Raw genomic sequence first — 24,891 nt, 5'->3', positions numbered from 1 at the left:
GTCTCCTGCCACAGCCATGTAAGTAAGCTTAGAAATGGATCCTCTGGCCCCAGTCAAGTCTTTAGATAACCAGAGCACCAGCAAACATTATGAATACAACCTCAAAGCCAGAATCACTCAGTTAAGCTGCTCCTAAATTCCTGAGCCACAGAAACTATATGACACAATGTTGTTCTGTGTTTTTGGTTTCTTGGTTTTTTAATATTTTATTTTATTCATGAGAGACATACAAAGAGAGACAGAGACATAGGCAGAGGGAGAAGCAGGCTCCCTCTAAGGAGCCTGATTTGAGACTCAATTCCAGGACCCTGGGATCACAACCTGAACCAAAGGCAGATGCTCTGAGCCACCCAGGTGCCCTGAGATAACGCTTATTATTGTTGTAAGCTGCTGAGTTTTAGAATAATTTGCTATGCTGAAACAGATAATTTATTGAATTTATTAATTCTCCAATAAAACTTTTAAAAGTTCAGGGTACCTGGCTGGCTCAGTCAGTAGAGCATTCCACTTTTGATCTCAGGGTTATAATAAGTTCAAGCCCAACACTGGATGTAGAGTTTACTTAAAAATAAAATATTTGGGGGATCCCTGGGTGGCTCAGCAGTTTAGTGCCTGTCTTTGGCCCAGGGCGTGATCTTGAGTCCCGGGATTGAATCTGCATCAGGCTCCCTGCATGGAGCCTGCTTCTCCCTCTGCCTGTGTCTCTGCCTCTCTCCCTCTCTCTCTCTCTCTCTCTTATGAATAAATAAAATCTTTTAAAAAAATAAAATAAAATCTTTAAAAATAAAAAACTTTTAAAAGTCCGTGTGTACTAGTATATTCATTTACCTTATTTACTAAGCAACTGAACATTCATGTACAGAGAAAAATTCTCCAATTAGCAAATAGCTAATCTACATATACAAAGAAAAATAACCAGATAAATGATTCCCTTAATTCTTTTTATTTTTTTAAATGATTCCCTTTAAAAACAAATAAGTAAACAGGAAACCAAGAACACAAGAACTTCGTTTTAAAGATTTATTGAAAAAAAAGAAAGAAAGAAAGATAGATAGATAAGATTGATTTATTGAGAGCACAAAGCCCAATGCAGGGCTCGATCTCACAACTCAGATCATGACCTGAGCTGATATCAAAAGTTAAGTGCTTAACCAACTGAGCCACCCAGGTGCCCAAATACTAAAGCTTTTATTGAAAGGCCTGAAGTATTATAGAATAGTCTTTCAAGGAAAAAAAAAAAAAAAAAAAAACTTCAAATAAAATCTAAAGCCACTATTCAAGAAAGGTTACACTTTTGGGACCCCTAGGTGGCTCAGCGGTTGAACATTTGCCTTCGGCTCAGGGCATGATCCCAGGGTCCAGGGATCAAGTCCCACATTGGGCTCCCTGTAGGGAGCTTGCATCTCTCTCTGCCTCTCTCATGAATTAAAAAAAAAAAAAAAAAAAAAAAGATTAATAACTAAAAAGATTTAGTTATTTACTTATGAGAGATAGAGAGACAGAGAGAGAGAGAGAAAGAGACAGGCAGAGAGAGACAGTTGACCTGCAGTAAGCAACTAATACAAAAATAAGGAGGGAAATAAGCAATGGGAAAACTCTGTCAGAAGAAGATTAAATCTGATACAGAACTTAGCAAAATTTGTATAGGATATAAAGTTAGAAAGTCATGTTTACGAGGGATCTTTTTTATTATTCAATTAATTACCATACACTGTATTTTTAGTTTTGGAGGTAGAGTTTAGTGATTCATCAGTTTTATATAATACCCAGTACTCATTACATCACGTGCCTCCCTTAATATCCATCACCTAGCTATCCCATCCCCCCATCCTCTCCAGCAACTCTCAGTTTGTTTCCTATGGTTAAGAGTCTTACAGGGGATCTTTTTGGGGAGCTGGGAATATAACACCAGAGTATAGTAATAGTTACACAACTCTACAAATTTACTAAAATTATTGACTTATACACTTTAAACAGGCAAATTTTGCAGTATATAAATTACACATCAATAAAGCTATTACTTAAAAAGTGGTATTTGTGGGACACCTGGGTGGCTCAGCGGTTGAGCACATGCCTTTGGCCCACGGTGTGATCCTGGAGTCCCGGGATGGAGTTCCACGTCGGGCTCCCTGCATGGAGCTTACTTCTCTCTCTGCCTATGCCTCTGCCTCTCTCTGTGTCTCTCATGAATAAATAAAATCTTTTTTTTTATCTTTTTTTTTAAAGATTTATTTATTTATTTATTTATGATAGACAGAGAGAGAGAGAGAGAGAGGCAGAGACACAGGAGGAAGGAGAAGCAGGCTCCATGCCAGGAGCCCGACGTGGGACTCGATCCCGGGACTCCAGGATCGCGCCCTGGGCCAAAGGCAGGCGCCAAAACGCTGAGCCTAAATAAAATCTTAAAAAAAAAGTGGTATTTGTCTGCTGAAGCAAGAAGGGAGAATTTTGTTATTAGAGTTCCTGACCGAAGAAAGAAAAGCCAAGAGAAAAAATACAACAATTCATTCTATAGACAGGAAAATAAAAATGAAAATTGTCACATATTAAGAAATATTAATGTTTCCATTTCAGCCCAATAAAGGACAGTATTGTGTCACTAGGTAACTCTCTATAAACCTTGCTAAGACCACAAAAGCTATTTTAAGAGTAAAAAGACAATAGATTTGGAGACATTAAATGTGGAATCAGGGGAAAAAATACTCCACCTTAATTTCCTATCACCTGGGAGAGAGGTAACAATTTATTCTAATCCCATATGTCTGAGATGTAGAGATGGTATCTCCTATCAGAGAAGAATTTCAAGAGGAAATTTTAAAGCAGAAAATCAAATCTAGAATCATTCCAAAAGAATGTATGACAATTTCTTTACCAGCAAGATGACAACAGTCAATTCCCTCAGCCAGCAAAAGATCCAAATGGGGAATTTTTTGGTATTTTTGGAGAAGTTTAATTTGCATTGGTTCAGGGGCTTTTGCAGAAGTTGCCCAACACAGCAGCACTGTATTTTACTCACCCATGTGCAACTACAGAGACCAAGCAAAACTGCACCTATAAACAACCACAATTCACATTTGCTTTGAGCTATGAAAATATTAACCTACTCTGACTTCAGCAAAGCCTGGCTCAAGAGTCTCAACTTCCCAAAACAGCTAAGGTGTCTCTAATTTCAGATCTGCTAGTCTCCTTTCTGCCTTTGGCTAAATCAGTAGCAACTCTGTTTTTATTTTCCAGATAAAAACAAAAACAAAAAAATTCCATTAACTCATGTAGGTATTTTTTTTTCCTTCATAAAAGAAGGTTCTAGCAGACATATATGAAGTAACATGTATCAATATCTAAACCTCTTCCTTCTAAGTGGCTACAAAAAAGATCAGAATAGTTCAAGGAAGTGATATCCATGATGTCATCCACTTAGACTTGAAAAAGTACAATATCAATGAACTTTGTATGTTTCAATAAAAGAACACATTGTGAAAATTTACAGTAGCATGCCTAATCCTTAGGCATTCAGTAAATTTTAGTTTCTTTCCTTTCCATTAATCCTTACAGTATTTCCATGAAATAGTTCTTATTTATACTATCCCCAATAAAAAGCAGGAAAACAGAAAGAAGATAATTTCCTGAGTGACCATCCAGACCAGACATGATATTCAGGCCTCCAGATGATAATGAAGGAAATTAAACTTTCATCAACTCTTCTACCTCTCTTCCTAGGCAGCAGTGTCAATTCCAAGGACCATGTTCCTTTTGCTACAGAAAGTAGCTCAATGGGGCACCTGGCTGGCTCAGTTGCTGGAGCATGCAACTGTTGATCTCAGGGTTGTAAGTTCAAGCCCTACATCAGACATAAAGCTTACTTAAAAAAAAAAAAAAAAAGTAACTCAACTGTTTTTCCTTGTAGCAACATATTTATGATTACTGTTCTTTGTAACTGAGAGCAAGGAATCTCAAGAATTTTTGCTGTTCTACCTGCAGGTACAAGAATCCAAGATTGTCAGCAACCTCTGGACCCTCTACAAAGTTCATAGGATTCCTGGTTGGAGGGATTGTAGGGAGTAGTGTCACCATCTTTTTGGCTATCAAGTTCACTCTCTGAGTGATCCAAGTTTCCTGCAATCATGAGCAATGGGATCTCCACATACCTAAGAACACAGAAAACTAGAACTAGGTGAACCAGCACTACCTTACTTTGACAGGAAATGTTCTGACGGAAATAGGTTTGCAGAGCTGTGTGAAGCTGCCATCTATAGCTTTCTGCAGGCATCTGACACAAGACAGATACAGGAGCCAAAACCATATCTGCTGTATTTTTGTTTAGCCCAGAACTTAAGATAGGAACACAAGCATGTTACCGTCAAATCAAACTTTAGTGGTTGCAGATAGACAGATTCTGTCACCAGTAACAAAATTTATAATTACCATGATGGCCTGGCTACTGTCAAAACAGGCCCTCTGTTGCATTTAGTCTACTATTCACATAAGCTACAGAACATTAAAGTGACCAGAAGAGTTAGCCCATTACCCCAAGTCAGTTTACACAATGGCTCTAATACAAGAGCTTCTGCCCTCCAAGGACTGGATCACGGTTTGTATACACATGTGTGAATTCATGGTTCTGCAATACAACCACCAAAATGCGTAACTGGTTATGCTGTTTCTCGGCATTCAATAAATTTTAACAAGATACTGTATGTAGTCCACAACATTAGAAGACTGACCGTCACAGGGCTATGAGAGTGCATCCTTAAACAATAATCAAATCTGATCTATAATTCAAACTGTAAATATTAACAGAACAGCTTAGGAAAGGAGCAGGGAAATGTAAATAAACCTGGAACCTACCTTGTTTACAACTCCCACAGACAGATGAAATTCAATTCCATGCCAACCATACCCCTCGATCACTAAAACACAAACAGAAAAATAAAAGTTCATGCAATATAAGCAGTTCTTCCAGTTCCTAAAGGGCATTTGGTTTCAAAGGTATGAAGCTGTTTATCTCCTTTCTATCCTCTTCATGCCTACAACAGTCTTTGAGTTCTGTCACTGGCAAAAATGCCCAGATAGGTGGAGCTAAGTGATAGGTAACACTTGACTGAGCACTTACTATATATGCTAGGCACTGTTCTAAGCACTTAAATGTTCTAATTTAATCTTCAACAACCCTGTGAGTTGATTACTCTTAAGTCATTTTACATCCAAATCACAACTGAACTATACCTCTGGAAATTGCTCTTACTGGTGTTAAGAAATGCCTTTTAAATAAATGTAGGTGATCTCGACCACTGTAGCTGGGCTGTCTCAATAGCTGATATATCTACAAATGTTCCATATTCATCCATTCATTATGTATTTCTTGAGTTCTCACAATGTGCTGAGCACTATACCAGGTGCTAAAGAGGATTTATCCTGTCTTTTAAGAGAAACTAGTTGGGGAGATCAGACTATACTACAAGAAATGGTTCAAGAAATGGAATGCCCTTGGGCAGCCCGGTGGCTCAGCGGTTCAGCGCCACCTTCAGCCCAGGGCCTGATCCTGGAGATCTGGGATCGAGTCCCACATCAGGCTCCCTGCACGGAGCCTGCTTCTCCCTCTGCCAGTCTCACTCGCTCTCTCTCTCTCTCTCTCTGTGTGTCTCTCTCATGAATAAATAAAATCTTTAAAAAAAATGGAATGCCCTTTTATGAGGTATACTCTCTTGTACAACTATTCAGTAAAAACAATAAGCTTTGACAAAAGGGGAGGAAAGCTTCACATAAAAGCCAGACCTTTAAAAAAAGGTACATCAGCAAAGAGGGGAGAAAGGCTTTTCAGGCAAGGAAATGTGACCAAAAACAGGGTGGCAGGGACACATTGTGTATCTGAGGTCCTTCATAATCTGAAGCACCCAGCCACTGATCTCCCTCCTCTTTCCATTAGCTGTACCAAACTTCTTACTTCTGGGATATACAATCTTTGATAGTTCCACAGTTTTCTTACTGCATAAAATGCCCCCCTACCCCTTTCCCTGGTAGGTAGCATTAACTAATCCTAGTAAACAGTAGGCACTCAATAAACTACAGCTAGTTAGAAATCATTTTTATTATTAAAGGTTCAATTGAAACATTTTTCTAAAGCCTTTCCCAACTCCCCAGAGTTAATCTACTTGCCTCTCCACCACACTCACATGGCATTTGTCCATTTTTCCATTAGAGCGATAAAACATTTTATTGTCCCCACGTTTCCTCTTTCTTTTTCTCTTACTTGTCTGAACAGGAATCATCTTTCATACAACTCAATGTGCCCTAAGACCTAACACAGTGTCTGGCACATAACAGGTGCCCGTTATAGTATTGTTGACTGAAATACCATTGACCCAAATTTACAAAATAAATAATAAAAGGATTCCTCTAAAACGTCAGTTCCTTTAGTACATTTAAATGATCGTTTGTCAAAATCTCATGCACTTCTACATTTTCATGAATACATCTGCTATATAACTATGCCAACAATTCATGTACAAAAAGTCAAAGTGAAAATAAAAAGTCAAAGTGGATTCACTAAAAACTACCAGGCTCACTACTTTTTGCTTAACAACAAAATGAGGTCTTCATTCATGCCAACTGAGACAGAAAAAATTAACTGAATTGATAATTTAGATATTGTGGCTGGAGACCATTCTCAGGGAAATAGTGCCACAGCTTTGTATGCAGTCTGCATGTTTAAATAGGTATTTATATTGGCTTTAGCCATGGATCGTGGAGGTTACAAATTTAGAAGTCCAATCATAAATCCAAGATTTATTTATAGAAACTTTCCATATGGTAGGAGTTTAAGAAGTAAAACAGCAGCCTTTTTGCCTGCCGAAAGCAGAGAGTAGCAGAGCGCCAAAGGAATAAACCCTCTCCTGACTCTGCTCCTGGCACTGTTCAAAGCAGAGGAAGAAATGTGCAGGGCAAGCAAGAGCCTTGCTGAAAACCAGTCACCCAGGGCAACGGGCATTTTGAATGTCTGTGCTATCCAAGGCTTAAATATTAATTGTATACATGCCCATGTTCATTTAAAGCACAACTTGTGGCTTGGAACTTAAAAAATATTCTAATGTGCTAGTTTGTCCACATATTAATGGAGTCAGCCAGGTTTTAACATGCCAAGCTTAAAATACTCTCTAAATCATTATGCAAAGGTATGAACTCAATCCTTTATTCTCAGGAAAAGGCACTTAAGGGAGAAAGACTAAAGCAGAAGTATTTCTAGGGAAGCCATAACAGAAAAAGCCAACTCCTACACAGTGATGAGTTATCTTTTAAAAATAGATGAATAGAAAGAAGATATAAGATAATGACAATTTACTTACAATTATTAACATCAAAATGAGATCCAGGATTTTAGTTCAATGTTGTCAGAGAATGCATTTTGAAACTGACTTCTAAACGAGACCTTCTTATAAAAAAGTTGTTTTAGTCATCCACTGACTAAGCCCCTTTAGAATCCAGTCTTATGCTACACTGAAATGAATTATATTTTTATGTGAACGGTATTATAAACAAAGTTCTTCTAATCTTTTATATTACTAGCTTTAGAAAAATTCCAATAAAATGACTAAAACTTTATAACTAAACCCTGGAAGTTTACACATCCAATCCCTTCATTCTCAGTTGGGAAACCAGAGTAGAAGAGGTTCAGTGACTTGATAACATAAAAACTTGGGCCAGAATCTGATTACTAGTCCAGTGTATTTATCCTACTACATATTACAGAACACACAGCTTTATTAAGATAGAAAATGCTTTGGAAATTATAGCAGAAGAAAAATTTAAATACCTACAAGCTTTCCCTAACTGAAAATAATTTAAAAATTAAATGTGTGTGCCCTGAAGTTTTAGAAAGGCTGTTTCTTTAAAAAATTAGGCATTAGGGACGCCTGGGTGCCTCAGCAGTTGAACAGCTGCCTTCGGCTCAGGACGTGGTCCTGGAGTTCTGGGATCAAGTCTCGTGTCAGGCTCCTACATGGAGCCTGCTTCTCCTCCCTCTGTGCCTCTCTCTGTCTCTGTGTTTTTATTTATTCATGAGAAACAGAGAGAGAGAGAGAGGCAGGGACATAGGCAGAGGAAGAAGCAGGTTCCATGCAGGGAGACTGATGCGGGACTCGATCCCAGGACTCCAGGATCATGCCCTGGGCCAAAGGCAGGCACTAAACCGCTGAACCACCCAGGAAATCCCCCTAAAATATAACGTTTTCTTAATGACTGAATGACTCTCCTATGCTTACAAATATGACTGCAGGAGAAGGAGCTGAATGACCTAGCTGGTTATTGTATCACCCACCAGAAAGCACATCTCCACCATCACTGAAGTCTGAGCATCCGTGTGGGGAACACCTGCCTTCATTGTGGAACAGCATATCTGTGCCCTCCCTACACATACTCCCACTCTCATGCATGCACAGCTACACCTAAAGGAGAGGGGTTCGGGGGTGGGGGTTAAAGTATATGTTAAAATATATTTCACATAAAATTTAGCATTTTAACCATTCTTTTTTAATTTTTTTTTTTATTTATTTATGATACTCACACAGAGAAAGTGAGAGAGAGAGGCAGAGACACAGGCAGAGGGAGAAGCAGGCTCCATGCACCGGGAGCCCGACGTGGGATTTGATCCCGGGTCTCCAGGATCGCGCCCCGGGCCAAAGGCAGGCGCCAAACCACTGCGCCACCCAGGGATCCCATTTTAACCATTCTTAACGTGTACAATTCAGTGGCAACAAGTGCATTCACAATGTTGTGCAACCATCACCACTATCCATCTCCAGAATTTTTCATCATCCGAAATAGAAACGCTACCCGTTAGACAGTAACTCCCCATTTCTCCTCCCTCTGGTCCCTGATAAGATCTACTCTACTTTCTATCTCTATGTATTTGCCTATTCTATAAGCCTCATGTAAGTGAAATCATACAATATCTGTCTCTTTGTATCCAGGAACCTTTCACTTAGCATAATGTCTTCAAGTTTCATTCACCTTGTAGCATGTATCAGAATTTTCTTTTTAATGCTAAATAACATTCTATTGTATGTACATTATCACATTTTGTTTACCCATTCATCAGTGGAGGGACACTTAGATTGTTTCCACCTTTTGGCTACTGTAAATAATGCTGCTGTAAACATTGATGTACGAGTATCTGTTTAAGTCCCCACTTTCAATTCTTTTGAGTGTCACTCAGGAGTAGAATTGCTGAATTGTATGGAAATTTTATGTTTAACATTCTGAGGAACCAAAATTGCTTTTCACGGTGGCTGTACCAGTGTATATTCTCACCAATGATGCACGAGGGTTCCAGTTTCTCCTCAGGTTTTTTTTGTTGTTGTTGTTGTTTTGTTTTGTTTTTGATAATAGCTATCCTAACAAGTCTCAAGTGGTATCTCATTGTGGTTTTCATTTACATTCAAAGGAAAGGGTCCTTCTGTCTATGGCTTTAATATATTTTGTATCTGAAAGTGTTTCTATGGCACTTGCCCATTTCCACTCCACAAAGATGTGTCTTATCTTCTGGCTCTCCATGATGGTTCTCAAGAATCTACCACTCATTCCCTGCACTAGTCACTTCAAATCTTGTCCACTATGACTACCACCATACTCTGCTTTCTCTGCCTTTCTTGCACATCCTTTCACCTATGCTTCTCAAAAAACACTGATCTATTTATAACCAGACATTGCCAGTTTAATCAACACACTCCTTCAACTTCTGAAAGAACCAACTACTCCCAGCACTTTTGGCACTTTAAGTCTTCTCAGGAATTGTCAACAATGCTCAAAAATTCTTTCTTGACTATCTAAGGCACTTCCTTTTCTTTTTCTTGGTTTTAGGTTCTGCATTCTTTTGGATGCTTGAAAATGACAGAAAGTTAGTTTAATAACCAAAGTTCTAAGTCTACCTGCATTTAAGCAGAGCTTATAGATATATAAAATGAATCCATTAAACTCACTTTCAAGGAATAATTATGAGAGAGAAATTATATAGATCTTAAAATATAATGAATGTTTTAGGGGGAAAAGGGTAGATCACAATAAAGGGAATCAGAAGTGTTTTTGCAAAGGAGTTATGTTTACATAAGGTGATTAGGGTAGGCCTCACTGAGAAAGTGACATTGAAGCAAGATTTGACAGTGATGAAGGTTAGCCATATAGGTATCTAGAGGAAGAGCACAGGAAACAGTCACTAAAAAAGCCCTAAGGCAGAAGCAGGACTGTCTCCTTCAAGGAATAGCAAGAAAGCTAATGTGGCTGCAGCAGAGTGAACAAGGGGGATTCAGTAGGTAAGGTCAGAGAGGTTAATAGAAGGCCAGAGAAGATAAGGCCTTATGGGTATTTACTCAAGAGTGTAATGGGGAGCCACAGCACGGTTTCTGAACAGAGGAGTGACATGATCTCACGTAGGTATAATGAGAATGATTCAGGCAGCTGTGCCAAAAGTAAAGAGTAGAAGCTGGGAGATCAGTTAAGAAATGCTACAATAATCCATGCTACAATAATCCAGGCAAGAGAGGACAGTGGCTTTAGACCACTGTCTAAGTAGTAGCAAGAGAGATGGTGAGTTGTTGATTTGGATATATTTTGAACACAGGTCCAGTGAGTTTTCCTGGCAGACTGCACATGGGGTATAAGAGAAATATAAGGTCCAAAGTTTTGACCAGAACTAAAAGAAGAGAGTTGCCATAAAATAAGACAGGGAAAATTGCTGGTGGGGAAAAAGTTTAGAGGAGGAAAATGGATCGTTTTAGTTCTGTGTATGTTGAGTTTGAGACAGCTTCCAAATTTGCAACAAATAAACAGGTTGATGAAATAATGGTTTTTGACATTTCTCTTTTACTATCCTGTATTAGATAATAAACCATAGGTTTAATTTGGTGTAGATTCTACAGTTTTACAACAAATTAATTTCAGCAGTTACCACATACGTGAAAAAAGACATGTTCATAATTTGGTGCTGATTAATTCCCAATCACTGACTACATCTTTTAAAGCCTGATGATCAAGACTGAAATCCACCTCAGTCATAGATATGGAGCCAAATCTCAGTAAATGAGGAAGAGTAACAAAAGAGAACAAGCTCCTGGCATCTATTATCAACACTGAATTCTTCATCCTGACTGCAACTGGAGGATTCCAGTGATCCCAACATATCAACTTCAGTCTGACATAAGTCTTCTTGTTCTAAACACAACTTTTTTTTTTTTTCTCCTTCTATTTCCTGGAAGGTCCCAAAAGAAAAGAATAGTTCAGAGTGTGAGACTAAACACCATTTAGGAAGAAAAAGAATTCAGAGAGGAGCCTATATCAGAATAGCACTATTCCCATATTCTTCTGGTCCAGGCCACTGGAGAAATCACAAAATCATACCATCTCAAGGCTGGAAAGGGATCATCATGTGTCAACAAATATTTTCCAAGTGACCATGTGCTAGATGTTAAGGATACACAGATGATTATGACAAAATCCCTATTCAAGGCACTGTGTACTAAGTATTTTAATAGAGGAATTACCTAAGGGTTATGGGAGTATAAAGGCAAAAATAAGAGTGTATTTTCAAAATAAATTGCCAAGAATTAACTTGGGATGATCATCATATCTACCATCTCCTATCAAAATCATATGGTGATTCAGGCTAAGGAAAAAGCAGAGCTGTAGTCCTAACAGGGCTGGGACTTACACCGCAGCCTCTCAGAATCAGTCTTATTCTCCTATGTGACTAAATAGTTAAAGGTGCTTATGATCATTTCCATCCTCGTTTCATTGCTTTTCCACAAAAAACTGGGATCATGAGAAAACACTGTTCTAGTCCAACCATTTACTCAGTGCCAATCTTCAAATTTTACAAGATAGTACTTAATCCTTTAAAATATTTGCTGAAAGAAAAGAGTGCCTCTCTTCCCTTCCCAAAGGAAATGTTATTTAACCTAGGCTATTTACAGAGGTCTAGGCCACAAGTTTAACTTCTAGAATAAAACTAACCATAACCACTACCGATGCCATGTGACTTTTCCTCTGGCCCAAGTTCTAAACCTTCAACCTTCCAAGGCTTAGGAATCTAACTCTGGGCCTTCTGACACCATTACTTTTCATTTTACTGCTAATTGTGACTCTCAGGAATTCACTCACAAAGAACTACAGGAATTTACTCTAATAATCCACAAACCATATTTCATTTTCATGTTCCAGGCAAAATCTCAAAGGCCTGTAATGCACAATGTCAGAAAGTATCATTCGTCTTTATACATCTCCCAAATTATTTCTGACATATGAGTTTTTACTTATTGGTAACCTCTCTCTACCCAAACAGAAACAACCATGATAATATATTCTAGCAAACTGCTGCTATCTCAGCAATTACAATGGAGTATATGCTTTCAATAGTGAGTCAAGCCTTGGGAGTGGTTTAGCACATGGAAATTCACCAGCTGGCATCTACAATTAGATTCAAGGAGACAAATGGAATTTTTGTATCAGGTTTTTCCAAGAGTTAACTAGTTCTTAAATTGATTATACTCTTCTGAAGTATTTACAGATGAAATGATATCATGTCTGGGATTTGTTTTAAAATATTGAGGAAGAAGGGGGAGCAAGGTTAAACAAGAATGGTCATGTGTTGATAACTGTTGAAGCTGAATGATAGGCACACAGTGGTGGTTCATTTTATTATTCTCTTTATTTTTGTATGTGCTTGAAATTTTCCATAATTAAGATTTTTTTTAAACTTATGTCATGATACTTAACTTGAAAACAAAGAACAAAGTAATTCTTGGGACCAATAAGCTCCATAACCTACCAGTGTAAAAACTGTTCTTAATACCTCAATTTTAACACTTATTTCTCACTGAACCAGTATTTATTGAACACAACTACCATGTCTGAGGCACCAATCTGAGGGCTGAGGATACAATGATAAACTAAATTCTCTCTCTCTCAGGGAATCTAAGTAGGGAGTGTATGGCTATAAAAGGCAAGCACATGGTGTTATAGACCAAACAACAGGGAGATCTAATCCAACCCTGGCCAATCAGGGAAAGTTTTTCCAGCACCATCTAAGTTAATTCTGAAAGATCCAACCCACAGAAACAAATTATTTGGGGCACCTGACTGGTTGAGTCAGTGGAACATGCAACTCTTAATCTTGGCATTATGAGTTCAAGCCCTACACTGGATATAGACATTACTTAAACAAACAAAACCCCACCAACATTAAAAAAAAAAAAGAGAGAGAACCAAATCATTTTTTTTGCCCACCTTGACCTTTATCATTTTACAGGCACCTGTGTGGCTCACTGATTGAACATCTGCCTTTGGCTCAGGTTGTGATCCCGGGGTCCTAGGATCGAGTCCCGCATCGGGCTCCCCACAGGGAGCCTGCTTCTCCCTCTGCCTATGTCTCTGCCTCTCTCTCTGTGCTCTGTGTCTCTCATGAATAAATAATTAAAAAAAAAAAAAAAAGATTCTCTTTTCTACAAAGCTATGGAAGGAGGAGGGTGCCTGAGGCACCACCAAGCCAAGCAGGCCAGGTGGCAGTCTGTGTGGGCCAGTCGCTGGGCTCTTTCAGGTGCTAAAGAGCCTATGAGGTGAAGATGAATGAAGTCCGTCCTCATGTTTTCCAGAAACCACTTAGAGGATGGCTGTGATAAAATCACTAGGAGTATATAAGTAGCTGCAGATGAATATTCAAGTCCATAACTATCGTGGTTAAAATTCTTCAGACTCAAAGGCAAAATGGAAAGAAAAGAATTGGTCAAGAAGATATGAACTGAGGGCAGCCTGGGTGGCTCAGCGGTTTAGCGCCGCATTGAGCCCAGGGCCTGATCCTGGAGACCTGGGATCAAGTCCCACATCAGGCTCCCTGCATGGAGCCTGTTTCTCCCTTGCCTGTGTCTCTGCCTCTCTCTCTCTCTCTGTCTCTCATGAATAAATAAAATCTTTAAAAAATATATGCATTGAAACAAATTATGAAAATTAATATTTTGTTTAACATTGATCACCTCACAGTAGGTTATATAGAAAATACATATTTTAATACTTGCAATTGCTGGGTAATAAAGTCAATTAAGATTTTAAAAATGAACTAAAGAATGTATCTCTCTATAATGCATAAGTTATCAAATGATCATTCACTCAATACTTATTAAAGACCAGTATATATTCTGTATGTTAGTAAATTGAACACCAATAAAAAATAAATTAAAAAAAAAACAGTAAAGTTACTTAAATATAAATATTATTGAAATCAAAATGAAAATTATTCTATTTATATTAACACAAAAATTTAAATTATTATATGTTTTATTTATATACTTTATCTCTATATATATATAAGCATATGAGGTACAATTAAGTAAATACAATATATTTATCACTAATTTGTGATAATCAGTATAATTTCTTTGAACTCTTTTTTTTGTTTTCTTATCTTTCACAATAAATATTTAATTTTAACTTTCCTCTAAAAAAAAAAAAAAAGAGACCAGCATATGTCAGTCAGCATGTGCTAGATAAAAAGAATAAAACATGGTCTCTACCCTCCTGGGGTTTATAAACTTGGAGCATAGGAAGACAAAAACAAGTAAGCAAGCAAGCCATCAAACTACAGATGACACTTGAACGTGGGTCCCTTCTCTTCCTTATGATTTTCTTAATAACATTTTCTTCTAATTTACTTTATTGTATAAATATAGCAGTTAAAACATAGAACATACAAAATATGTGTTACCAGTAAGGCTATTTGTTATCAGGCTATTTGTTATCGGTGGTAAGGCTTATGGTCAGCAGGCTTTTATGTTTGGGGAGAGACAAAATTTATATATGGGTTTCAGCTGTGTGGGGTTCAGTGCCCCAACCCACCCATTGTTCAAGGGTCAACTGTAATTATAAATTTGTCTGAGTTATAAAGGAAACAAAGAAGAGGCTTTGTGGGCAGAAAGTACTTTTTAGATATGGTGGTAAGGAAAGTTGAAAACACTAAAATAAAACCAGCTGTTAATAATGGAACGGACTGAAGGGGAAAAGAATACCAAAGAAGAGGTGACAGCAGTATAGATAAAGAAATCTACATTTTATTCTTTTTTTTTAAGATTTAATTTATTTATTAGAGACAGAGAGAGAGAGAGAGAGAGAGGCAGAGACACAAGCAGAGGGAGAAGCAGGCTCCATACAAGGAGCCTGACATGGGACTCGATCCCGGGTCTCCAGGATCACACCCTGGACTGAAGGCAGCACTAAACCACTAAGCCACCGGGACTGTCCTCTATATTTTATTCTAAAATCTAGAAAAGTTACTTGATTCAGTTTAAGTTTTTAAGTTCATTCCTGCCACCTTGGGGAGAAGGGACTGAAAAAGAATAATAATTTTTACCAAGAAGAATTGTAGATGAGTAAAACCAAAACCCCAAAATTCTGGCCAGTGGAAATTATCTCTGCAATTCTATTACCAACCTAAAATCTTTTAAATTGCTACTCAGTCCAGGCTTCACCTATAGTTTTTTGTTTTTTGGTTTGAGGGTTTTTTTAAAAAAAAAAAAATGCTTACAACTAATGGGTCATGACCATTGAGATCTTTGGAAAACAGAAACAAGCCCAGATGCCTGGGGGTTAAGCATTCTTCTCATTCTCTAATTGCCAAAGTCAGATTAATTTTCATTCACTCATCTCCTATTCCACAATCAGCTTCTTGACTGAAAGGAAGGGAGTAGGGGACTTCCTCCAGCGTTTCAGACAAAAATACGCTTTACGAAACCTCAGATAAGGAATGTATGTAATTGCATAACCTTCCTCCTCACTGCCAACTATGTTCCAGGTAGGAACTCCACTATGAAAGCAATTCTAATTTTCCTGTCCAAATTTGCCAGATCTTAGAAAGCCGCCTGAACAAATCCACTTAATTCTGCTTTAAAAAAAAGTTTTCTCATTCCAAAGTCTGAACAAGAATACATTGCTAATAGCATTTGCAATTGATAAAGAAAGAAAAATAAATTCCACTATCAATCCTCAGGGCATGTGGCTAACAATAAAAGCACTAACAAACTAAGTCATGCAACCAAGATATTTTACTCTGTTATTTAAAAGTCAGAATGGAAGAAGTGAGAGTACCAACATCTGTGGAAAACCCATAAGATTTTGTCACATTATTTCACTCAATCCTGATAATATCCCTACAAGATAAGTACATCCCATTTTACTGATGAGGACACAGGCCCCGAGACGTTGACACTAGTGCCAGCTCACCCCATGATAAGTGGCTTCCAAAGGCCCATACTCTTTCCACTAAACAAATGTTTAAATAAAGATCTAAATTACAAAAATTCCACATGACCAATGTACTAATAGATAAATAAGTTTTGTATATATAGACGTGTGTGCACGTGTGTTTTCGTTTAGAGGCCTAAACATCAACTGCAATACCTATCTTTCAGTGGGGAAAGCATTTCGGATTCCTACTTGGAGACAGACCACCAGAAAGCACCTCCAAAGAGATAAGGGAGTTTGTGCCAGCTATCATGGTTATTTGCCTTTCTTTTTTAAGATTTTATTAAGTAATCTCTATGCCCAACATGGGGCTTGAACTCACAACACTGAGATCAAGAGTCCCATGCTCTTCCAACTAAGCCAGCCAGGCACCCCAAGTTATTTGCTCTTAATGAAGCCAAAGGAGCTCCTCCTTAAAAGCAGTATGTACTTTCTTAGGGCTGCAGTGACTGCAATGAGTCCCTAACAAAAGCTACAGGGAGCCTCATACACAAGGACCATTCCTAAATTCAGGTAAGTCTGTAAGTGACTGAGTTAGTGACAATGGGCAGCCCCAGTGGCTCAGGGGGTTTAGCTCCGCCTTCAGCCCAAGGCGTGATCCTGGAGACCCAGAATCGAGTCCCACAACGGGCTCCTTGCATGGGGCCTGCTTCTCCCTCTGTGTCTCTGCCTCTCTCTCTCTCTCTCTCTCATTCTGTGTCTCTCATGAATAAATAAATTAAATCCTTAAAAAAAAAAAAAAGGTTAGTGACAATGAGTAACAAGTATATACAAAAACAACCATTTTGTCAACAAAATCAAAGACAGCATACATGAAAGCACATAACAGTGGCCAGCATAAAACAGATACTTAATAAAAACTAGTTTCTTCTACTCTCTGCTCCAAGTTCTTTGTGTAAAAAATATTAATACTGGGCAGCTCGGGTAGCTCAGCAGTTTAGCACTGCCTTCAGCCCAGGGTGTGATCCAGGGATCGAGTCCCACATCGGCTCCCTGCATGGAGCCTGCTTCTCCCTCTACCTGTGTGTCTGTGCCTCTCTCTCTTTCTCTCTCTCTCTCTCTCTCTTCTCCCTCTACCTGTGTCTGTGCCTCTCTCTCTCTCTGTGTCTCTCATGAATAAATAAAATCTTTTTTTAAACAATATATATTAATACTAAGTGTGCTGGATGGAGCCATAACCTCTTACTTAGATGGGCAAATTGGTGAAATGTTCTCTCAAACCTAGACAGACGAAGTCTGCCTATCTGGTCCCACACTTGCTAAGAGCAGGGACACAACCAGCCACACCTCAGAAGTCAGAAGTCTTAAGGATTATTTCATTTCCTCTAATCAGCAGCACAGCAAATGGACAGAAAAGTATCTTCAAAGCAAGTCTCCCCAAGTGAGTATAACACAGCTAGCTTAGCAAAACCAACAAACTACCATTGCAATCTACAGTAGAATCTGCATTTCTCCACTTCTATGACCATTGGGTGGTCAAACGCAACCTGGTATACTAAATCATTACTAAACACCTTTCACTAAAGCAACTATTCTTTCACTAAAGCAACTTATTCTTCAATTATCCCAATGACTTAACTTTTGAAATGAAATTATCTTTTCTTAAAAAATTTTTTTTTTTTTTTTTTTTTAGATTTTATTTATTTATTCATAGAGAGAGAGAAATAGAGAGGCAGAAACACAGGCAGAGGGAGCCTGACATGGAACTCGATCCCAGGACTCCAGGATCACGCCCTGTGCCAAAGGCAGGCACTAAACCGCTGAGCCACCCGGGGATCCTGAAATTATCTTTTCTTAAAAAAAAAAAAAAATATTTAAGGGGATCCTGGATGGGCTCAGTCAGTTAAACATCTGACTCTTGATTTCAGCTCAGGTCATGATCACTGCATGATCATGAGACTGAGCCCCACATTGGGCTCTGCATTGGGTGTGGAGCTTGCTTAGGATTCTCTGCTTCTGGGATCCCTGGGTGGCGCAGCGGTTTAGCGCCTGCCTTTGGCCCAGGGCGCGGTCCTGGAGACCCGGGATCGAATCCCACGTCGGGCTCCAGGTGCATGGAGCCTGCTTCTCCCTCTGCCTGTGTCTCTGCCTCTCTCTCTCTCTCTGTGACTATCATAAATAAATAAAAGTTAAAAAAAAAAAAAAAAGGATTCTCTGCTTCTCCCTCTGCCCCTCTCCCTCTCTAAAAAAATAAAAATAAAAAATTATTTTAAGTCAATTCTATCATTTAGATGCTTCTGAGATTCAGACTCTGGGATTAACAATCTACTGTAATTAAAGTTGAGATACTGTAAAGTGGTAGTGATTGCAGGAGTACATACAGTCATAACAGTAGGGATCAAATGAAAATTGCAAGAGGGCCCTTAAGGTTCACCTAACTTAATGCTCTTATTTTACAGAGGAAAAAACCTCAGACCAAAGAGATTAGACCACTTGTTCCAATATTATATTCCTTATTAGTGACAGAATGAGGATCTTTAAACCCCAAGCCCAATGATGCCCTGTTGGCCAGATGACCTTTTTCTAATAATATTAGTCACCCCTCATCAGATAATTAGAATGTGCCAGGTGCTATACTAAGGGTTTTACATGTGCAATCTCATTTAATCTCACCAAAATCCTAGGAGGAAGGCATTATCAAACCTATTTTACATATGAGGAAATCAGAATTCAAACTCAAGTCTGTCTGATGCTAAGTCTTTGGTTTTAACCATTACACTGTGTCTACATTCCATTCATTCACTCATTCATTCATTCACCAAATACTCACTAAAGAAGTGTAACATGTCAGGTACTATCTCAGCCCTAGGGATACTAGTGATGAGACTGGACAAGGTCCCTGCCATTATGGAGTTTACAGTAATAAGTAAAAATAATAATAGTAATAAGCACTTCAGGCATGACTGAGAATTGCTGGGGGGGAAAAGTCACGTGGTAACAGCTACAGCGACAACACTATGCTACCCGTCATACATAAAATTGCTAAATATGTAAGACTACCACCTCACACCCATTAGGATGGCTACTATCCAAAAAACAAAACAACCCACAGAAAATAACAAGGGTTGGCAAGGATGTGGAGAATTTGGAAACTCTGTGCACTGCTGTTAGGAATGTAAAATAAAAGTATATTTAATCTTGGGATAGTGAAAATGACTAAACAAGATTCTGAACCCACTAAAGAGGTATTTGAAATATTATATTCTGAACGGCAGATAAACAAATGTCCTTCTTTAGTCTGATGTTAATTCTAGCTTGGGCTTAAAAAGAAACAGTTCATCAGAGAAATCTGTCAATGAGGATAACAGATTGTTTCAAATTAAAATAAACTACCAAGATTACACACATATGCAATTCCAATACCCACTTCTTATTTCCTCATTCCTACATTCCTCAGTCCCTCTGATGTCTCAACACAGAGACATACTCTGACTACTGCTCAGGTAAAGGCAGTTCATTAAGCTCTCCTACTGGACTCAGACTGCTTCTATGGGAACTGCCTCCTCTTAAGTTTCTGAGCTATTATCAGATAAAAGCAACTCTTAATCTCCTCGGCTTCCTTTTCAGGGTAATGTACCAAGGAAAAATGAAGGAGAAAAGACTGAGTCCACAGTTTTCTCGAGCACTATACTTTCATCCATTTTGGACTCCATACTGCATGTTATTCAGCTTCATGCTAGGATTTATCAGCAATCTTCTTTATTTACTAAACTCACTTGGTACAGCTCTTACATTAGCTACATGGAGAAGAAAACAGCTATCAGGTGCAGCTACTATGCCACAATGAACTATGCTATTAACTATGCTATTAAAAGGTCTTAATGAAAAAAAAAAAAAGAAATGTGACATTGAAAAAAGAAAAACTGGAAATGAGTATTATAGGGAAAGGAAAGTCTGAAAACAAGTTTGAGGTCATGACTCATTAATCAAGGAGAGTTGTTTTGTAAAGGAGTTAAGCCTCAGGCTAACTTTAAAAATGGGCAAGGATAGGGGCTCCTGGCTGGCTTAGTCAGAGATTACAGAACTCTTCATCTCATGGTTGTGAGTTTGAGGCCCACGTTGGGTGTAGAGATTACTTAGATAAATAAACTTAAAAAAAATTCCAATTACCATTTTAAAAAAATGGGCAAGAACATAGTTTGGAGAATTAGGAGGAAGGCGGCTGTTCAGAGAATTCAGGGCAGCCTGATTACACACAAAGTAACAATTATCAGTACAGAATGACCAGTGCTTTTTAAAGTTCTGATTGATGGGACACCTGGGTGGCTCAGTGGTTGAGCATCTGCCTTCAGCTTCAGGTGTGGTCCCAGAGTCCTGAGATCAGGCTCCCCACAGGGAGTCTGCTTCTCCCTCTGCCTGTGTCTCTGCCTCTCTGTGTGTCTCTCATGAATAAATAAAATATTTTTAAAAATAAAGTTCTGATTGAAAAAACATGTAATAATTCTCCTTTGTGACCTATAAAAGTCTACATGATCAAGTTTGATGAAGACAGCATACGACTACAGACTACAAGACCAAGAAACAATTTGGTTCTAGTCAGGCCTCTCATCCCTCATAGACTCTAAATCAGAAAGGAAGAAATCTGCATTTCTACAGCTATACCAGAATGATATTCTGGAATGTTTTCCTTCCTCTCATTTGAGAAGTTATAATGAACAGAGTCTATTGGGATCCCTGGGTGGCACAGCGGTTTAGCGCCTGCCTTTAGCCCAGGGCGCGATCCTGGAGACCTGGGATCCAATCCCACGTCAGGCTCCCGGTGCGTGGGGCCTGCTTCTCCCTCTACCTATGTCTCTGCCTCTCTCTCTCTCTCTCTCTCTGTGACTATCATAAATAAAAATTAAAAAAAAAAAAAGAACAGAGTCTGTTATTAAACCCATGTTATTTTCCACAGATAGCAGTGTAAATGCATAAGACAAAGAAATGGTAGCTAAAACAGATTCTAAGCAAGAGCAGCTTACCCAGCCTTTGTTTTTAAACTGAATGTTAATTTCACATATATATAATCAACAGACATTTGTGTAATTCTTCAGAGTTAGCAATTATTTTATTTTTTTTAAGCAATTACTTTATTTTAGGCAGGGTTTTACATATGGTAGGTCTTCATCAACTATTGGAACAAATGAATAACTTCATTTGTACTCAATGTACTACTGACAGAAGAAGCAAAACAAATTAAGTCCATAAAGTGACTGAAGCTGAAAAGCTGCAGAAGGATGAAGAATGTGGGCATTTTCTTGCAATAGTGTTGCAATTATTCATCCATCCACTCATTCAACAGAAATCTGAAGACCTATTATGGGCCAGGCATTTTTGTAGTGTGCACATGTGTTGGGGTGTGTATAGATCAGCTGTTAGATACTAGCTAACTTCAACCAAATTTGACATACAAGCACCTTGTGTTTAGTCCACAGAATGTTGACCAACAATATTTTTTTAATCAACTCTGATGTTTAATTTGCTTACAACAAAATTCACCCACTTTAAGTGAACAGTTCTAATGAGTTCTGACAAATGCACATTCTTGTGTAATCACTCCCAATCAAGAAGAAAACATTCCCATCACTCCTCATGTCTTTTTGCAGTCAATCTTTCCCCCCTCTCTCCACCCTATAAGCAACAACTGATCTAATACTATAAATTACTCTTGCCAATTCTAGAACTTCAACTTAAATGAAACTAATATGGAGCGCCTGGGTAGTGCAGTCAGTTGAGCATCGACCCCTCGTTTCAGCTCCAGTTGTGGTCTCAAGATCATGGGATCAAGCCGCACTTCCAGCTCTGAGCTCAGCATGGAGTCTGCTTGGGATTCTCTCTCCATCTCCCCCTGTTCTTCCTGCTTGTGCTCTTGCACTCTTGTTCTCTTGCTCTCTGTCTCTTGAATAAATCCACAGTTTACCTATTCACCTGTTGATAATCTTTGAATGGTTTCCAACTTTGGCCATTATGAATGAAACTGCTATAGAGAGTCACATGGTCTTTCTGGGAATATATATTTTCATTTCTCTTAGGTAATAAACACCAAGGTGCAGAACTGCAAGGCTGCATGATTAACTATGTATTTAATTTTACAAAAACCTAACCAGTGGTTGTACTATTTCACACTCAAACCAACAACACACATGAATTACAGTTGTTTCACTTCCTCACCAATACTTGGAATAGTCAGTATTTTTTTATTTTTATCTATTCTAATAGGTTTATCTATTCTAATGGGTATGAATTAGTATGTCACATAGTTTTCATTTGTATTTCCCTGGCGACTAATAATGTTGAGCATCTTTTCACATGCTTTTGGACATTCGAATATATTCTATGAAGTGTCTATTCAAATCTTTTGCTCATTTTTAATTGGTCATTTGCCATATTTTGAATTTTAAAGTTTTTTACAGGGCAGCCCGGGTGGCTCAGTGGTTTAGCACCACCTTCAGCCCAGGGCGTGATCCTAGAGACCCGGGAATGAGTCCCACATCTGGCTCCCTGAATGGAGCCTGCTTCTCCCCTTACCTGTCTCTGCCTCTCTTTCTCCCTGTGTCTCTCATGAATAAATAAAATCTTTAAAAAAATAAAATAAAAGTTTTTTACATATTCTAAATATATAAGTTCTTTAATAAATGTATCTATAAATGTCTACATATGAAATTATATACGTGTATGTATATACACAAATACTGTGTGTGTATATATAAATATTTCCTCCCAGTCTGTGGCTTACCTTTTCATTTTCTTATAGTGTCTTCTAAAGAACAGAAAGTTTTACTTTTGATAGGTCACATCAATTTTTTTCTTCTATAGTTAGTGCTTTTGTTTCCTAAAAAATCTTCGCCTACCTCAAGGTGACATACATTTTCTTATAGTTTTCTTTTTCTTATAGTTTTTTCTATACATTTTATGGTTTTAGTTTACATGTTTAGGTCTATAAGCCATTTCAAGTTAATTTGTGTGTTTAGTGTGAGACAGGTACTGATATTCATTTCTTTTCCTGCAAATATCCAATTGTTCCAGCAACATTTGTTGAAAAGACTACCCCTCGACATTTAACCCTGTGTGGAAAAATTAACTGACCATGTGTGTCTATTTTAGCATTCCCTGTGTTCAAATGATCCACATGCCTATTTTCATACTAATACCACACTGTTGTTATAAATCTAGCTTTATATGTTGAAATCATGTAATTCCTCCAAGTTCTTCTAAGTTATTTTGGCTATTCCAGATCCTTTACATTTCCGTGTGAATTTTAGATTCAGCCTATCAATTTCTACAAAAGGTCTGTTGAGATTTTGATTGTGAACACACTGGATATTGGGAAGACTGGACAGCTTTACATTACTGGGTCTTTCAAACCATGAATGTGGCATATCTCCACATATTTATGTCTTCTTTAACTTTTCTCAGCAACGTTTTGTGATTTTTCAGTCTAAAGACTGAATTATATATAACTAAATTTATTCCTAAGAAACTTTTTTTTTTTTTTAGAAACTTTTTTTTTTAAGATTATTTGTCGGAATCCCTGGGTGGCGCAGCGGTTTAGCGCCTGCCTTTGGCCCAGGGCGCGATCCTGGAGACCCAGGATCGAATCCCATGTCGGGCTCCTGGTGCATGGAGCCTTGCTTCTCCCTCTGCCTATGTCTCTGCCTCTCTCTCTCTCTCTCTCTGTGACTATCATAAATAAATAAAAATTTAAAAAAACTTTTTTTTAAAGATTTATTTGTCAATTTTAGAGAGAGAGAGACAGAAAACGAGTGTGCGGCGCAGTGGGAAAGAGAATCTCAAATCAGACTCTGCCCTGAGCACGGACCTGGATGCAGGACTCGATCTCATGACCTGAGATCATGACCTCAGCCGAAATCAAGAGTCATATGCTTAACCAACTGCACCACCCAGGCACCCCAAGAACATTTTTAAATTTTAAATGGGGATCCCTGGGTGGCGCAGCGGTTTAGCGCCTGCCTTTGGCCCAGGGAGCGATCCTGGAGACCCGGGATCGAATTCCACATCGGGCTCCCGGTGCATGGAGCCTGCTTCTCCCTCTGCCTATGTCTCTGCCTGTCTCTCTCTCTCTCTCTGTGACTATCATAAAAAAATAAAAAATAAAAAATAAAATTTAAATGGGGGGCACCTGGCTGGCCCAGTAGGTGTAGCATCTGCTTTCAGCTCAGGTCATGATCCCAGGGTTCTGGGATTGAGCCCCCTGCTTCTCCCTCTTCCCTCTGCTTATGCTTTCTCTCTCTCCTATCTCTGCCTCAAATAAATAAATAAAAATCCTCAAAAAATTGCTAATTCATTGCTAATACTGTGTAATAGAAAATTTACAATTTAAAAAAAATTCAGATTTTTGGCTTCCCTTGAAAAATATCAAAAGATCAGCAATTGTGGGCCTACAATCCCACATGTCAATAATATCCTCAAACTAAACTGGCAACCCTCTTTAGATAGGGCATGTCCTCTCCAATTTGCCACAGTTCTTACCACTCCTTATTAAAAATCCCTGATCTATCCAACTCCATTTATTTAAGTTACCTGCTTGGTAACTTAATGTCTTTATGTCTTCTTTAACTTTAACTAGCATATAACCAGTGAAATGCTTAGGGGAAGAGGCAAAAGTATAATTATATTTGC

The 24,891-nt window shown here is 38.3% G+C and overlaps 1 protein-coding gene across 3 annotated transcripts in view; it reads right to left on the bottom strand.

Annotated features, from left to right (window-relative positions):
- MRTFA (myocardin related transcription factor A) overlaps window positions 1–24,891 on the bottom strand; it is a 198,516-nt gene that overhangs the window by 159,687 nt on the left and 13,938 nt on the right. For 2 of the 3 annotated variants that reach the window (XM_049115251.1, XM_049115252.1), the window contains exon 1: window positions 3,973–4,086. In XM_049115251.1, coding sequence (XP_048971208.1) covers window positions 3,973–4,071 — 99 coding nt within the window. In that variant the 5' untranslated portion in view covers window positions 4,072–4,086. Of the gene's footprint in view, window positions 1–3,972; window positions 4,087–4,845; window positions 4,908–24,891 lie in introns of those variants that run through there. The other variant, XM_025458948.3, reaches the window with a different exon arrangement.

Source organism: Canis lupus, chromosome 10, assembly GCF_003254725.2.
Source record: "Canis lupus dingo isolate Sandy chromosome 10, ASM325472v2, whole genome shotgun sequence".
NCBI lineage: Eukaryota > Metazoa > Chordata > Mammalia > Carnivora > Canidae > Canis > Canis lupus.
The sequence above is the reverse complement of the archived record's forward strand: the minus strand, read 5'-3'. Positions and strand labels throughout refer to the sequence as shown.